The sequence below is a fragment of the Sipha flava genome, unplaced genomic scaffold (assembly GCF_003268045.1).
Source record: "Sipha flava isolate LNK unplaced genomic scaffold, YSA_version1 248_pilon_pilon, whole genome shotgun sequence".
Taxonomy (NCBI): Eukaryota; Metazoa; Arthropoda; class Insecta; order Hemiptera; family Aphididae; genus Sipha; species Sipha flava.
The window spans coordinates 582,991-602,101 of record NW_020272897.1 but is presented as its reverse complement, the minus strand read 5'-3'; the positions used below and the strand labels follow the sequence as shown (position 1 = coordinate 602,101).

The window sequence follows — 19,111 nt, the reverse complement described above, 5'->3', positions numbered from 1 at the left end:
AAATTTTTGCATTTTTCTTAAATGTGTTAACCAATAATCTTAAACCTGGACACCTGGCAGAAAATACAATAGATTTATACTTAAACCAGTTAAACCGTTAAACATTTATCTATATTTTTTTATAATTTATTAATCCATTTGTTTATAGATTAATTGAACAAATTAATCGATTAATTGATAGGTCCTTGATTATTTCAACAATCGAGCACTAGCACTCCTTGATGAAAATCTTCGATTAATTGAAATTTTCGATTATTTAATACTTTGGACAATCGTTTATATTTTATGACAATTGAACAGCCCTAACAAGGGGAGTATTTAGACTTAATTTTAGAGGGGGGGGGGGGCAATTCAAATGTTTTCTTTAATTCAGGCTCGAAATATACAAGTAAAATGTTTGGTAATATTTAAATCAGGTGGATCCTTAATAATTGTAGTTTTTTTTTTTTTAATCTAATGCCGGATCCACTTAGAATTGACTTTTGTGTAATTTTTTTTTAACATCTATTTGTGTTTTGAAAGTTACGTTTGTGTTTTATTTGATTTTTCACTAAGTATAGACCCGAAATAAAGCCTAATTCAGTATTCACAGCTACGTGTAATTTGATTTCATTATAAAATTATCCACATTAAAAAAATTTGAAATGTGTATCTCACATATAATCGTTTCATTAAATATGCGATCGCCCCTTTCGCCCCCACTAAAATACGCCCCTGCTATGGACACGTTTTATTTTGTGTACTTATGGTCATTTTTTATTTTTAATTCATATAAATGCATATTTTAATGATTTTAAAAGCATATATGCATACATATTTGTGTATTTTATAGAGCTATAAGTCCCTAAACCTTGTTATAATATTATGTTTATTTCAATGCAGTTCTTATGTCAGTAATGAAACGCAACATGCATGATGTATGGATGTTGTACACTAAAAATATTTTTGTTTTCTTTTAAAAAAAAAGTTAAAAGATAAAAATTAACAACATTAAAAACGTAATAATATTTATTGTAAGATCATCACGTTATTGTTTTTGTTTCATCCAGGTGTACAGATATAATATAGATATAATATAATAAATATAAAATAAATGTCGAAAACAATTTACGTAGGTATAAGATGCAATGCATTGGATCATTATTTTATTAGACTATATTACTATACGATAGTCGTGTGCAAGTCGTAACACAACCCAACATAGATTGTACGACAATATAATAGGTTCATGTAATAGTACTACGCATTCTATGTTAAATATTGTTCGCGATAGGTTCCGTATAATTAGACGTTCGTATCCGTATTACCAATCTATCTGTATAATTCGATTTTATTATGATTATAGCTATGCATCTGAAAGAGCATGATTGTATTGGATTGTAAACTTGATTTTCATGGGAGATCAATAGTTAATATCATCGATAATTCCAGGATAGGAGTTTATTTATATTTATTCTCAGGAGGTGATACATTTTTATTCACGGTTGTTTGATCATTCGTTATTGACTTGTTACTGGTGCCAAGAAAGTCACGCGGTCGGTAATTCGAATAATGATTTAAAAGATGATATTTGTACACTTTTATCCGTCGGGGTTTTATTTGTGCAAGGTGAATATTTGTTGAAAATTAATTCGTACGTTCAATGTTCTTAAGCGGTAATATAGATATAGAAATCATTTGACGCGTCAATGGCGGAGTAATGCCAACTTTTGGTTATGGTCAGTATCATGGATACGCCGTTGTGTTTATAAACTATAAGGGAATAATAATGGTCCAACGCGAAATTTATTTCTGCTGAAACGAGCGCTGCTACTGTATAATCATAAGGGATTATGACGGGACCAATACGATATAGTGTGTAGATTTTCTTAATATAAAAAAACACTGGTAATTACAGATAAATTTTATGTTCCGCAACTGTTTATATTTGTCTTGATAAAATGAAAGCAATTTGTGCTTTTTGGTTTGAAAATGTAATGCAAGCATAATTCCAAGCCTTACAGCACTTTAAGCCTGTAAATGTTAAAAACTCAGACTGTTTGATTTGATTAATTTGTCTTAGGTTAGGTTGTAATGTTTGCAATATTTTACATTATTTTTGATTTAGTATAAATATTACACTACATTTTGTTCGGAATTGCTTTTATCTAGAGAGTTTATGCCAGTGGTTTTACATTTTTTTAATCATGGCACACTATGTTCTTCATAAAAATTTCATGGCATATTTCCCAGTCATAAAGAGTTTAAGGACCTTTTTTTTTTATTTTTTTTTTTCAACATTAATATCTTATCTATACTTGAGTATCTACGAGTATTACGTTCGTATCTATCTGTATTAGTATTTTTGGACGTTAAAATTTTTGTGACCATCATTTAGTTGTATCGATTTTGTACAAAACATATTAAATAATATTGTCATCCAGTTTGGAAATCATTGGTTTAAATAGCATATGATACGTAATTTTTTTCTTCAAAACAGATCAATGAGCATATTTTAAATGGTTATAACTAGTATACTATGAAATTTAATTAAATATCACATTAGACATGTTACCTTATATGAATTCGTTGGCTTATCATTTTGATCGCATTAACGTTTATCGATGTAATAATGTAATAATCAAATAGGTTTTTGTGAAAATTATTTATTTTTTTACTTTTGAATTTTTTGATACTTGTTCACAGGAGATTCCTTTGATCTAGATACGCTTTTTAGAAAAAAAATCTAATGTTTTACCTATGGATTTTAATTATTTTTTTTATATACGCAAATAATGATATTTTGATAATATTGAATAATACGCATGTTTTTCAATAAAATACATGGATATATTAAAAAAAAAAAATAATTAAAGTATAATCTGAAATATGATTCAGTTTTTGATATTTTAATTAGAAAAATGTAATAATAGTTTTAAAAGAATCATCATTTCCAACGGGCAATGCATTCAACAATAAAAAAATATCACATTCATGTTTCATCTTCAATTTTAAAGCAGTATTTTTTGTATAAAGATATCCATTAATTATTATTATATAACTAATTATATGACTTTATTCATATGATTTTTATTTAAAAAAATGTAATAACAAATACTATTAAATATAATATAATACTTAAGATGTGTGCGTATGTGCGTAGACCAAATATCTCATTACTTTATAGTGCGTTGAATCCATAATGGATTTATATTAGATTTTTCTTTTCTGTGTGATTTATCAGGTATAATAACTTATGGGCCCAACAAAATCGAATCGTATGATTATAAATCAGTTCAATCTAAGATATCCAGACCACATGACCACCATCTTGAATTTTTCTAAAGGCTCTTAAAGCTCGACACATGGTCTCAAGTCATTAATTCAACCAAGAACCTATGTCAAGAACAGAGTTCAAGGCTATATTTTATAAGTCTTTCTCCTAAGATTCAGGTAAAGGCAGTTTTTTTTTCGACTTGTATCAAAAGAATCTTCTTTATTCACTAAGTTATTATCAGACTGAAATAAACTTTATTCATTTATTTATAAGCGTAATAACGTATTTATATGACGTGCAACCAAAGCAAGAAGAAGTATGTAAATGTTAATATTCAATATGTACGTTATAATAAAAATAAAAATGTTTCTTCGCCTTTTTTTTTTTTATTTATTTCTTGTGTTAATTTTTGTGTTAGATACAGAGCCGTATCAAACATTTCAGCAACCCCTTACTTATACAAAACTACAGCGTCCGAAGGCAATTTCCCCCTTTGACCCCATTCTTAACACAGTCCTGGTTAGATATGCGTTATTTATGCATTATTAATAGTTTTTAAAAGACGTTTCTATGTAATATATATTATATGTATATTTCTATTGTTTTATTTTATATCATATTGTGTCAATATATATATTTAAAGTAAAAATCCATAAATTTCATTTAAGTGTAATTAATTAGTAAATCATGGATATTTACTTCACGTGTGCTCAAAACAAAATCCATAAACTAAGAACTAAAAATATTTATACCTACTATTCTAAAAATAAATGTTTCATAAACAGTATTATTGTGAAATGACGGGACGGGTGGATTAATATATATACCACGCAAACGGCAATGACGTGGACATATATGAAGAGATAATAATAAAATTTCATTGTAATAATAAACACGTGATTTAATAGCAAAATACATGAACTTGCGTGAAGTTAAAATTCACAGATTCTAGTCTAATTAAATTAAAAAAATTCACGTGGATTTATTTCACGTTATAACTGCTATTATTATACTTACGTTGTATTTTAATTTCACGTGTATCCGAGAATTTAACTACACATGAAATACAGATCTCTAGTATATATGTACATTGTACAATGATTATACCTTAAGAAAAATAACACATAAAAATATAAATAACAGGTATTTTTACAAAAATCTAGTTTTATACTTTTCTTAGTTGTAATTAAACAAGGATTAGTAAAAGAAAATTTTTCGGTTAAAAAATCTCACCGAAATATAAATAATATACATTATTTGTGTAAAAAAAAATTAGAAATAATAACATTATATACATATAACGGAAGTAATATTCAAAGTAATCTGGGAAATATATTAAAGAAATCATTAGTTTAGGTTTTATAATAAATAAACGATCAAATGGGTACTCAATAAATTCTCTAGATGAAAAAAGTGTGTTGTTAGATGATAAAATAAAAAGTATACTAGATTTTATCTGAGGAATTTTTTTTTTTTTTTTAATCCAATTATTTACGCGGTTGACATATTTTTGATTAACACAAATAAAATTATCAACGAAGTTCTTAAACAAACACTTAACTGTGGAAACCAAATTTGAAGAATCGATACTAATACAGATCAAATAAAAATAATTGTATTTGAAAAACTTATGGAATTGACGGTTATTAAACGGCAATTGTACCGTAGTAAAATCAATTATTATAAATTAAAATAAATAAAAGTTATAAATAAATAACGGAAAGTGGAAGAACACAAACCAATGTCGTAATCGTTGCATTTTTAATTTAACTTTAAACGAAATGAAAAGAACCAGATCGATTTGAGCAAATTTCGGTGCACTACGATAACATTAAGTATTATTAATAACAGCCGAATAATTATACTATATGATGTATAGAATGTACCTAATAATAACAGGTATGAGCATTTTGACAGGTTTTGATAATATTAAGTGCCCGGGATCGTATTCGTATATATATTTACATTATCGTAAGGTACGCACGTGTGTACATACCATTGTGCTGTAAGCAACGATTTTATAAATGATTCGATTGTACGTTAAAAATCATATTCTTTCAATTTATATAAAAGTATTTACATCACGTCACTCGAGGGTAGCTTTATAAACTTATAAATTATGGGAGAGGGAATGCATGTCGAAAACGTTGGTTAAAACTTTACGTAAAAATAAAATATATAATTTTCTTGTATTATACAACTACACATTATACATTTGTGCTCATTAAAAACTATCTTAATCTACGTTTAAAATGTTTATAATGTTTTTAAGGGTGTCTCAACACGTTTAATATCAAAATATACAAATTTTTAATTAAATCTCTTTGGTCAGTTATAAGTCAGCCGAAGAATATAATTTTACAGACAAGTTGTATGACTTAATTGAAAATATATTATAAATAGATAATGTTGCATTATAAAAGAGAAATTACCTGATAATAATAAAGGAGTCATCTGTGGTTGACGTTAAAACATTCAACGTTTTACATCGTATATACTGCATATATTACAAAGTTATACATCAAATAACGTGTTTTCTAAAGTTCATTTAATTTTAATTCGCATATCAGTTCTTATTTTCGGATCGCGACGGAATCACTGTAGGACAATTAGCATTATTTCTTAAAAATTGTATGTTTATTTTCTATTTGTGTATTAAGTTTGTACACATTGAATTAATCAACATGCATACGTTTTGGTATAAGTCCTATATTTTTCATTTCATACGTACACACTCGTATAACAATTTTTCAAGAGTTAATATTAAATATGAATTAAAATTTTTCATCACCGAACGGTGATTTTTAATTTTTGTAGAAGACTTTGAGTCTGAAGCTTCTCTTGAAGCCACTACTATAGTGGCTGTTGTAATCATGCAGCAAGTCCGTGTGTTTATTACACAGTGTGCATGATAATGATAAAATATTGGAGGAAGTACATAATATCGTATTATAAGGACGTAGTTTACGATTCATCGAAATATTTAACGATGTTGTACAAATTAAATTCTGCGGTCCCATGTCAAATATGATAAGATCATTTTACGTTCGTAAAAATACGCGAGATGTTTCGGCCAAAGAACATTTTCTTTACAAGATATTATTATTTTATTATTTGTATTGTACACAGAGCGTGTCTGTAAATGCGCGCGCATGCCATTAAATTGCATACATGGAACGCCGTGTGCGTACCAAAATACTACGCCACCGTGCACATACCCGTCGGCGCCGCATACATAATATACATTCAAACTTTACACTCAAATGCATCTTTTAATTTCGTCGTAAATTCGTATGTACGACCTTTGGTACAAAAACACCAGTATATTAATAACCGAGCATACAAAACAGTATTTTTTTAAAATATTTTTCCATTTATTTAGGTATTCATTTTTATAATGTTTATATATTTATTTAAGGTTTTTAATTGTTTAAAACTTTTTCGAAAATTAAGAAAATCAAGAAAAAATTAAAAAATACTTCAACCATAATTAATAGCCTTACTTAATTCTTTTTTTTTTGTATTTGCATATCTGATTTAGATCAAAAAAATTACATTGATCATTTCAAGTATTAAAGGTTTCTAATAAATAATGTTTCCAGTTGATACTTTGAAGGAGGTAATTTTATGAATTTTACATGTTATATTATAATTTTAATAATGGTAAAGAAGTAACGAAAAGTTATAAAAAACTGGTTAATTGTGTGATATCCAGGTCGTTGATACAATTTTTAGTTTCATTATTACTCAAAAGATAATAATTTTTAAGACTTGATATTTTCTATTTATAATTTAATAACATTATTTTTTTTGAAAAAAATTTCGAACTAACTATAAAATAATTATAATTTGATAAAATGTCTTGAAAATGTAATATAAAGTTCCTCATATATATTTTTGATTGATAAACAAAAAAAATTGAACCTATTTAAAAAAATATAAACGAAAATTTGAATATAAAATTTTGAAAAATTATAAAAATTAAAAAAAATTTTATATTGTTGTAATTAAAATTAATTTAAAAATTTTAATTTTTATAATAAAGCTTGAAAATTGGGTACAAGGTCTAATTATTTTTTTATAGTTGAAAAAATGTTACAGGTTAACGAACATTTTATAAGCATTACAACATTTTATTTTGTAAAAATAGGATGTTTTAACAAATTTCAATTGAATAATATAAGTTATTTAATTGATATTCAATAAATATTTATCGTGGTAACTACTCAATACATCAACCGTCCACTTATAGTAGCATTTTAAATACATTTCACAGCTTTAAAATATTTGAATACAATTTGTATTGTTATAAGAAGTTGAAATTTTTGATTTTACCAAATTTAAAATGAGTTACTTTATTGTATAAGTTAAAAAATTAAATGTTCTAGTCACCTTATTAAAACATATGATTTACTATATTAATTATTTTTAGAAATGTAAACTAATTCATCTGACTTTCTCACCCAGAATTGTTTTTTTAAGAGCAATGGTATATTGGTCTTAAGTTACAAAGGCCAATACAACAATATAATTCACTTATCTCTCTATCTTATACCTTTTTCACTCTTTTATCATTATAATAATAATAATAATTATCATTATTATTATTATTATGTTTATTATACGCTTACGATCCGATTGTTTGTTATCAGGTGTGGAGCGAAAATGAACCATCTTCAAATATTGGACAGTCTGTTGAAGAAAAACTATGATAGACGAGCTACGCCAACGAATCACTTGAGTGAGTGCTTTAAAATATACTTATATTTATATGCTAGATATGAACTCGTATTCAAACACACACACACACACATACAACTACGCAGAGTAAACCCATTTGTGTATCACGATATTATCTGTTAAAGTAATTAAAACTGTTGTGCCTGATCTACAAGGTCCAACACACATTGATAAAATTTCCAAAATGTGTTGATCGATCATACGGACATATGTATAATTAGTTTTTAGTAATGCAGTATAATGCATAGTCGACGACATACATTTAACGGAATAAATTTTCCGATATTTGAATGTTCATCCATACTGTGTGCATGAAACCTTTGCGAATTGATTGAAAAAGCGAAAAAAAACTGTCATTTGATAAATATTAGGCTCACTCAAGATGTGGGAGTGTGCCGAATTCGTCATGGTTTCACGAGTCGTGTTAAATATTAAATCCTAAGTCGTATAAAAATTATTTCAAGTATATCTGAATAGCGATTTGGAATGAAAGCACTTATTTTTAAAACTTATCAGATATAAATGCCATTTCATCCCGTTTTCAGCACATGTCTATAGATACTTAGCATATTTTTTCCATCACATTAGAATACGATTTGTGTTATAAGCGCATGTCACGCAGTCTTATCGCAACACAGGTTAACCCACTATGTATACCTCCGCTAAAACGTTGCCAATCGTTAACATCACTAATGGAGCTCACTCACTCACATCTTGTTCCATTTTCTCGAATACTCCCTTCATCGTGCGATAATTTAGATTTATTTTTATTTATACAATAATGACAAATATATTTGATTTTTTTTAAAAGAGAATCACTTTTTTTTACTAGAGCTTAAGAATAGAATGCCGATATTAGTATATGTATACATGTATATACATATAAATGAATATAAATGTATATATAAAATAAAATATATTGTTTAACGAATGAATACGAATTGAAAATTTGAATTGCGTTGTATATGATAATATATTACTGTAGAAACATTTGATTTGAAAATTAAGATTGAGGGGCTCAATAAAAAAACAAAAAACTACGTATATTGTGTACAAAAAAATAAAAATAATAAATCAGAAAATAATGGAAATAAGTTTTTTCTTTTAAGACTGAGCGAATTTTTTTGTTGCAAAGTGATTTTATCAAACGTATATCTTCACTCATCAATAGTTATCGTGTACAATTATCTATTAATTTGAACAGTTAAAGTGTTTACCGTCGAAAATTTCAACAATGCCTTTTTGAACTTATTTGCATTTTAGAAATTAACATACTAGGTACCTACGTAATTATTTTACAATTTAATTTTGCTGATTGTGCAAATGATTTTGGTTCGAATAACTTATATCATCATTTATGTATAATATAGCGTGGTGTTCATATATTCATACAAAAATTCAATCACACTATTATCGTGTATATGCAGTACGATGATAAATATTATTGATGATTGAGCGAACAACTACTAATTATAAACGTATCAATAAACAGCGTAATGCTTTGTTCAATACTAGTTAACGCCTTTATTCTTTATATCCGAATTTATTCGTGTACCTACATACTCGACATTACCCGTTTGCGAGATCTATTAAAAAAGTTTCCGAACTACCGTTCTTAAAAATAAATAAATTATAGGTAGTATCGTAAATGTTATTAGATTAAAATAAAATAGAAATGAGCCGTTATATTTCCAATCAACCGAAAAATTATTTATGGACAACAAATAGACAGGTGACGGGTATAAAACAATGAACAAACTCCTGAACCTTGAGATAAACAGCAACGCATTATATATATATGTACATAATCAGAAGAATCAAGTAATATGAGGTTTTTTATGATGACTTTGAATCGTACATTAGCAAAATATTAAGAGATCCACTGTGGCGCTTAGAAATTATAGGAATTCAAATTAAAAAAAAATAGGATTTCTTCATCATTCTGACGTATAGTTATATTGTCACTTAAAAGATTATTTTACTAAGGTATATAAATACAAACGTTGTAATAAACTACCATCGAAACGTGTATTATTAAATCACTGAAATTATTATTGATGGAAAAAATATTTTTCCGAGAAATATAAAACTTGATATTGAAAATTGAGACGGTTGAATTTTTAATTTCGTTACATACCTAAGTCCTCAAATATAAAATAGAATAAACGACTCGGGAATTATTAAACTACCAATGCAAAATATAAGAGATGTTTTACTTAAGTCAGAGTGAACGTGAATTTTAATTTATATTTTAAGAAATGTAATAATAACCGTTTGAGCAAGAAAATATTTATATATAGTATTCTGGTTTTTATAACATTCGACAGTTTAACGTTTGAAGCACTTTCAGTGACATTAATTTAATATACATTATTTTTAATGAATGATTTCCAAGAAATGGCTGTCGCTGAATGTACCATATATTTAATGGAACTTTTTCATCGAATTCACGAATATCTTCAAAATATTTTTCAGTAAACTTGCTGTAATGAACTAATTTTGATTAAATTTTGGAGGTGTAGTGAGAACGTATTAGTTTACCAATGAAGATATTTTCCAGTCAATCCATTTACCGGTAATATAAGTACCTGAAAGTTTGGGATAAGGGGAGTCTTAAGAGTATATTTATAAAAGAAGTGAAGGATTGAATTTGACACAGATTTTTTATAGAAATTAAATATCATCATAGCTGCAAACAGTGAGGTTGGTTGAATTTATATTTTTTTTCATTGAACCATAATCGTATGGAGGACATGTAATGTTTTGTAATTAAGCACATAATGAAAAAAATTGACGTTGTATTCATTCGATCACTATAGAATCTATGACTGATGGAGGGTCTCAAAGAAAAGATACGATATTACTCAGATCAAAACTGAACGATCAGATACCTTCTGAATCCATCGTTTTAGGATCATCGTTTTCAGTACTCGGGTGGAGTTCCTTTTTTCTAGGTAGATATTATTATTATTATCTTTTCGCTTGGTTCTTAAAATTATTGTATTTGATATTGTATAACGGCATCAAAGTCTTTATTGATTAAAAACGCTCGGTACACGTTGATTAAATTAATAATCAATACTTACACACAAAGCCAAATCGAAGTTTATTATAATCGCCTAGGATCAAGTCCCATTATTCCAGCGAATCAGTGTAAGACACCGATTTGTCAGTACAATCGTTAACATCAGGTAATCGGGTTTATGGTTATAAATGCAATCATGGGCCATCTGCGAACTATAACACTGCAATTAAACTTCGCATATTATATAAGTTTTAACAACTCTAAACATTTTTAATGATTTATTAATTGTACGAGAGATGTGAATCTCTGCTGTGGACATTAGAAATATATTAAAATCGTTAACCAAATAAATTCTAGGTAATAATTATCGTTACAGTATCATGAATAACGATTATTATAGTTCGAAAATTATCTCCACTGCAAGACCATTAAATACATATTTCATGAACTATTTTTGCATATTTTCGTAAGTTTGATGTCACGAATTTTGATAGTTTCGATACTTTTTTAAATTTCAATGAAATATGTGTACTATTTTTAAATATACTCGTATTACTACTGTAATACTATTACATTAACTATGTTTATAAACGATGTAAACGATTTTTATTATTATGGAAAATTCGTAAGGCTTTTTTGAATAACTTTTAAGGCTTTATATTTTTTTCTATATAATCTTTTTAATGCTAAAATAGTATCAACTATCTTTGCATGATGCAGTTATAATGTAAAATGTACTATTGTTAAAGGGATACAATAAAAAACCAAATCATTAGACATCCATACCTACACAAATTATACAACAAACCGACAGTGATCTTGAAAACGTAATATAAAACTGTTTATTACATCAATATGTAAGAAAAATCTTATAATACAATCGAAAATGATCAGAACCATCGAAATCAAAGCATTATTATTTATATCTAAGAATTGAGGTCGATTTTGTATGAATCAGGATTATAAACCATTTTTATAAAAAATAGCGAAGAAAAAATTAGTTTCACTAATCAATTTACTTGAAAAATTGAAGGGAACTAAATCTGGTTTTAAAGAGAAGGTATCTATTCAAATAAATCTTCATAAAAAACAAAGGTTAAAATATTGATTTTTTAGTAACCATGTATAATTGTATGTCCGGTAATGAAAAATCAAAATTGAGTTCTAAGCCGTCCGAAATATTTCATATTTACTTTATTGGAAATATAATATCTTGAATACATTAGTTGTATTTTATTAATGATGTATGCACATATAATATTACAAATATATTTTGGCTATGCAGCGTGAATAAACAATTTTATGGTATTTTTTGTTTACATTTCGAGAAGCAGAAGCCACTGATATACCACACGGCACTGTTTCGAAGATTTTGACTCTCATCGTTTTGAATGACGTTTAGAAAAATATTAGTGATATTTTCAACTAATATATTTTAAATTAATAAAAATAAATAAAATAAAATTTATATTATAGACATATATTTATATATATAATAATATAATAATATATAATATATATATATATATATATATATATATATATTATTTATTATTTATTATTTATTATAAATATATATTTATATTAAAACAGACTACGAATGTTAGTGATTAAAACTATGTGGATATTATAGCATAACATTTTTTTTGCAGTTTTACTCAAAAATTAATCAAATTAATTAATTAGGTTTGTTAATTGCTCCTAATTCAAATTTTACTAACCATGTTGTAGAAAATAACCATTATACGAATTTTTGACTATCGAACGATTGAGAACGTTATACCTTTTTGGCCGAACGATTAAGAACACTTAAAATGAACAAAGAAAAAATCGCTGACCCAAAAAAACCCAAAAAACGATACGATTGAAAACGAATTTATGTATGACGTTGCCATAGTCTGCCATATAATTTATTTGGTTTTTGAAAAATTCAATATACATTCAATAAATATTTTTGAAAAATGTCATAAATTAATAATTATAATCGTATACAAATAAGCGTCTAATAATATGTAATATATAATATGAATAAAAAATTAAAAATATGTAGGACTTATAAAATTATGAAATATATATGTATAAAAATGAAATAATTATAAAAATAAATGTAAAAATTGTAAAATATGTAGATCTTATAAAAATATCTAATTCGAATAGAAGAATAATTTGCGCGACGACTGCAAAGCCTAACCATCATTCTCTCGTATCTGGTTTCAAAGTTACTATTAACATCCAGCTAATCTAATAAATATCAAAAGATCATTGTGCTCATATTATCGATCGATTACATTTGGCACGTAGGGAAAAAAAAACTCAAGCGTTATCAATCGTGTTACCAAAAATAACGTTCTCAATCGTATTTCACCGAAATTTTTATATCAATATAAACTTTTATACTTATTTATTATTTTTATTATTATTTACTATTAAATACTCAAAATTAAATTTTAACTTTAGAAGAACTACAAAAACACAATGAAATAAAAAATAATAATTTGAATTATATTTTAAATGTACAAACCAATTTTAAAAATAATGCCTTATAATAATATATTATAGACAATAATGAATAATAATAACCAAAATATTTATATTTCTTAACTTATCTATGTCAATATCTAATAAGAAATCATTTTAAATAAACACTTCTCTTAAAATAAATTATCTGTAAAAATTACCAATTTTTCTCAATGTATATTAATCCTTTACTTTTTTATATTCAGTTGGAATTTTATTGACTTTATAAACGTGATAGTGAATTTTTAATTCAAAACCTGTCGTACATTATAAATATAATACTCCAGACTAATTATTTATTAATTATTTTTCTATACATACTATTAATTATACATACTCGTATCTATAAATTTTATTTCATTATCGTTGTTTGAACGTTTGTTAGACATTATCGAATACATAATATTTATCACGGTATTATTTATTAATATGAGTCCCGGCGGTCTCGAGAAAAGTACTCAACCGTCTTAAAACTATTGAGTAAAAATAGCCACGACACCCATGAATTGCATTGCCATTGACACGAAAAGTGGCCGCAAATCTGTATTACAAAAATAGGTACTCATTACCATTGACTAAATAATTCTAATAATAATTGTACTCCATTATTATTAGAATTATTCCATAATCTATAATATTATTAAATATTATTAAATAAGTAAAGAAATTCAATAGTTGATCAACATTTTGAGACCGGTAAAACACGATTGCGTCCGTCCTATCTTTTTATATGAAAAAAACAACACGATTGCGCCCAGCTAATTAGATCGATAGCATCCGGTTTTACTTTTTTACCTGCAAAAAACGCAACACGATTGCGCCCAGTGAAGTAGCTCGATAGCGCTCCGTGAAATATAAGGTCTTACATTTCTATCAATTTTCAAATATACTATTTAAAAATACGGTCAGTGTGTAAAACTCAAAGTTTAAGTTAGGTTAGATTATCAATTTTCCATGTTGACAATGATGTGACAAAAGATTTTAGCGTGCTCAATGATTACCATCACCACATAATTTTAGAAAACAGTTAGTAAACAAATAATAAATTGCAGAATAAAAAAAAAATGTGAAAACGACTTCTTTACGAGACCGAATAAAATAATTAGACAAGAACTACGTAGCACAGAAAATTGTCAGTTAGCTATCGAGCTACTTTGCTGGGTGCAATAGTGATGCGTTTTTTGCAGGTAAAAAGGTAAAATCGGATGCTATCGAGCTAATTAGCTAGGCACAATCGTGTTGTGTTTTTTTCATGTAAAAAGGTAGGACGGGCGCAATCATGTTACAGCCTTTTGAGACAACTCTTTTATTGAGATTCAAAAGATATTTCAATTAACTTGTCCATTGTATTGTTTTATTTGTTTAGATTTTAATAAAGTTAAATAATATTATATATTTATTTTAATATTTATATTTTTTTAAAAATTAACGATTACATTTAATTTTAAAACATATTATCTATATAATAATAACCTATACATTTATAAATAAAAAAAAAAATATAAAATAAATGGGGTTCAATTTTCTTATATTGTTAATAATTAATATTAGAACATAATTAAAACACATAATTACTATTTTATCATCCTTGCAATCATGGTCTCATAAGTTGTATTAATTTAATATCATATGAAAGTTAATAATAATATATATGTTACATGCAATATGAAATACCAGGCAATGTACACATAGCTTGAGCAATTTGAACTTAAAATAGAAATAAATAATTGTTTAATTTATATAATATACTATAAAATATTTTATTTTTAGACTACAGAACAAAGTATTATATCAGTACAATATTTCTTACTCATTATTTATATTATTTTGTTATATCTATTGTTTTCCTATATCACATTGATAAAAGTAATAGCTATGCCGATACAATCTTATTTTTCTTCTTCGGTAAAACTCGGCCATTAGGACCATTCAAATATATGGCACATCCTTGCCTCCAATTTTCCATACTGTAAATCCGTCGAATAGGTTAACTAAATTAACTACATAAGTATTATATTATATATTTAAGTACCTATTGGTAAAATTTCGGAACGTTCTTCGAAGTACTAGAAACGTATGATTCGTTATCTAGTTTTCAAGAAAGACGTACATTACTTTTGGAGAGAGTTGAGTGATCGAAGATGACTGATGGTTATAAATTCAAGAATTTATAGTTTATAGTTCGATTAATGTAGTTTCTTCGATTGGTAATCAAATTTTAAAATTAAAAAAAATAATTCTTCTTGTCTAGTTTATGAGATAATTACTTGTTCGATGATGTTGTTAATCTTTTTGACAGTGCGCACTGATTTAATCTACGTAGTATCTCCGGAATGCATACGAATACGAACAACTGTTTTCCCCCACAATTCCTAAAGGGATTGTAAAGTTTTGTGTTAGACTTTATGTGTCCTAATCTCATCAATCTCAGAGTCAATTTCAGTTCATGGCTTTCCGATTATCTCAATAAAATTTTTAATTCTATTCCAATTATCAGTTCATCGCCAATTTATCATACACTAGCTAATTGTGTGAATAAAAACGATTTGTTCTAAGTGAAATATTTAAAAGTACAATTCAAGTAGGCTACCTTGTTGACTTTACTATCTATGCTGTATTTTTAGAATTCTGCATGGTTCGGTTTGGACCGGTCAGGACTGAACCGGACCGAATCTTAGTCCGGTTTAAATTGATTCTTTTGCATTACACGCCCTAGAAATCCGATCCATTTCGGTTTAATTTCCAACATTAGTAGTTTTTTTTTTTTTTAGTTGGGCTAAATAATAAACACATTGGTCTGGTTCAGATCGATCCAAGATTTAAAAATATCAAATCGGTCCTTTTTCTGTATATATTTTAGAATCACGGACTGATCCGGTCCGGTCTTATCTAAATCTCTATGTTAACGAAATTTAATGAATGTACATTTTTAAATTAGTTAGTTACAATTTAATGCATACATTAAAATAAACGAAGTAGGAAAATCCCAGTTTTTTATCCAGTATTACATAGTTTATGTTTACATGATTCTCAAAATATATTTCAAATAGGTATGTGTTATAACATTGGAAAGTAACAGTAAGTAAAGTTCTAGTTATTTAGTTGTCAAAGTCAAACTATTTTTTTTTTTTTTGGTTTAAACTTAATTGTATGTCCTTAATACTTAATTAGTCTGGTCCAGTTCTGCTTAATACTTTTATATATTGGTCTGGTCTGATCTTAAATTTAAAATTTGTTTCTAGTCTAGTCCCTGGTCTTCTATCAAAACATTTTTTTTTCCATCAGTTAATTTCGGTTTCTTTTATGAATTTAAAAATGTATAGGCCAAATCTGGTTCAATTACATCGCCTAACTTATGGTTCAGTCTAGTTTCAGTCTTGAAAATTCTCCATCGGTATATTTCGATCCATGAAATTACGGACCGTGCAGAGCTCTACTAGTTTTTCAGATAAATCATTAATTTATTGTTTATTGTAAAAATGAATTTCTAATCTTGTAACGAGACAGCATACTTTCCTACATCTAACACATGTGTACGTCTCACCCTGACGGAGTACTAACGATTTACAAAATTGATATTATCGATTAATCTATTGAAAATCAATAGAGCACGCACACGTTAAACAATCCGTCAATGCGGTCGGGTTGTTTATTGTACTTATAAGATTATCAAGATAGTGTGGCGGTCGTCAATGTTTGCGACCCGCATGTTCTTCCTACTGTACTGTATGGTATTCACGGATAACTAGACATAGAACATTCTTGTATGTAAGATAAACGAAATGAAACGATAATCAATTCTCTTTAGGTGCTTAATTTTACTGTCCACCGCAAATGCGAAAAAATTGTAAATTATAATCAGAGATCATAACTACTTATGGCTCTAATTAGGTTGTTTTAAGTGCTTAAATATGCATTAAAAATACTAATATATGCAAAAAAAACGTTTGTATACAAAAATTATTATTTATTATATTATTTTATTATTTCAGCTAATATTATTTAAAGAAAAAAAAATTTAAATACTGAATTCACGAAACAAACTAGCATGCATATTAGAGATCAGCACGTGCCGTTTTTTTCGTCCCGATCAGGCCCAAACTTAAACTTAGAAAATCGTCGTCGTCCAGGCTCGGTCCATATTTTATTTTTTTAAATCTAGTCCGACTTGGCCCGTTTGTAATTATTTTTTCAAAGTCCAACCCGACCATGCCCATTTGTAAATAAAAATATACATTTCAGTATTGACTTAGCAAACAAAAAAATTTCATAAAGACAGTAAATGTTTTACAAAAAAAAAAAAATATGCTAAATTTTATTAAAATTTAAATATAAAATTATTTATAGATATAGAATACATAATGCTACAAATTAAATTAATTATTTTTGGTTTAACAGATCCCAATAAATAATATTACGATCCCACCTATAACCAACTCGTAATATTTAAATTATGGCCCGGCCCGCGCTGATCTCTAATGCATATAGTACGAAAAATCGGAAACGACTGCAAAATGTTAATGAAAAACAATCTGTAAATAATTTAAGAATGATGATATCGGAATATTTAGATAATATCGAAATACCCGAATACCTATAAACTATAAAAATAAAATACTATAGTAGAAGCTACAACTATAATGGTTTCCTTATCGATGGGATTACGAAGTTTCGGGCGTACCTTCCGCTATATCGTGTGTCGTCTGAACTCGTATAGGTATATATAGTTTCTTCTGATATTATGATAGAAGTTATATAAGAGAAAAATTAATTAACACGAATTAATTACTAATATGAACAATTAATATGACTATAATTACTTGTTATTTTTAAGAAAAAATGTTTTAGGCAACTAATTTTTTTTTTTTAAAAAATCAATAATAAAAATCATGCAAAAATCCAAAAATAAACCAAAAAAAAAAAAAAAAAGCCAAAAAAGCAAAATAGCACTTTTACTCCGAAATATGCAAAAATATGCAACATAAAATTTCGTATGTAGCTTCTTGGTTATCTGAAACAAATTTATAGCTCACATAGGTACCTTTAGGACCTCTCAAAAAAAATATGCAAATGCTAGAAGTTATGAGCCCTTCTCATAATATACGTATAGTCTAGTGCACAAATTATCTTATCTTTTACCCTTGCTGCTCATCATCCGCCGTACGTATCGTCACCATCAAGTGCAGCAGAAGTCAACGTCCACTTCAGAAACCATCAGGAGGAGTCAAAGAGCCATTGCCGTCTGAGTTTGAACGAGTCATCACCTGGAGGAGTGCCCGCTTGACACCTATCTACCCGAAACCTCGGCTAAGGGAGTAGGCTTGTCCCTGCTCCTTCGTGGTCTTGCTGGCCTAGTCGGGGTTATCGAAGCAGCGTCTTGTTACGTCTCATGTGATTCTCGCATTCCTTTGGGGGCTGTCAAAAGCTGCGTCGCATCGGCCCCATTCCCCCTCAGTAGACGTGAGTCGTGATGGCAAAAAGGCGATTAACCCCTCTAAAAATGGGAGACGGCGGGGTGACTGGCCGCCGTCAACGCTTGTCCAACCATTGACGCGTAATACGAATGGGGTACG

The 19,111-nt window shown here is 27.4% G+C and overlaps 1 protein-coding gene across 2 annotated transcripts in view; it reads left to right on the top strand.

Moving 5' to 3' along the window:
* Nucleotides 1-19,111, top strand: part of LOC112684307 (glycine receptor subunit beta-type 4-like) — a 218,629-nt gene that overhangs the window by 73,899 nt on the left and 125,619 nt on the right. For both annotated transcript variants that reach the window (XM_025555752.1, XM_025555753.1), the window contains one exon: nt 7,909-7,997. In XM_025555752.1, coding sequence (XP_025411537.1) covers nt 7,909-7,997 — 89 coding nt within the window. The remainder of the gene's footprint in view (nt 1-7,908; nt 7,998-19,111) is intronic.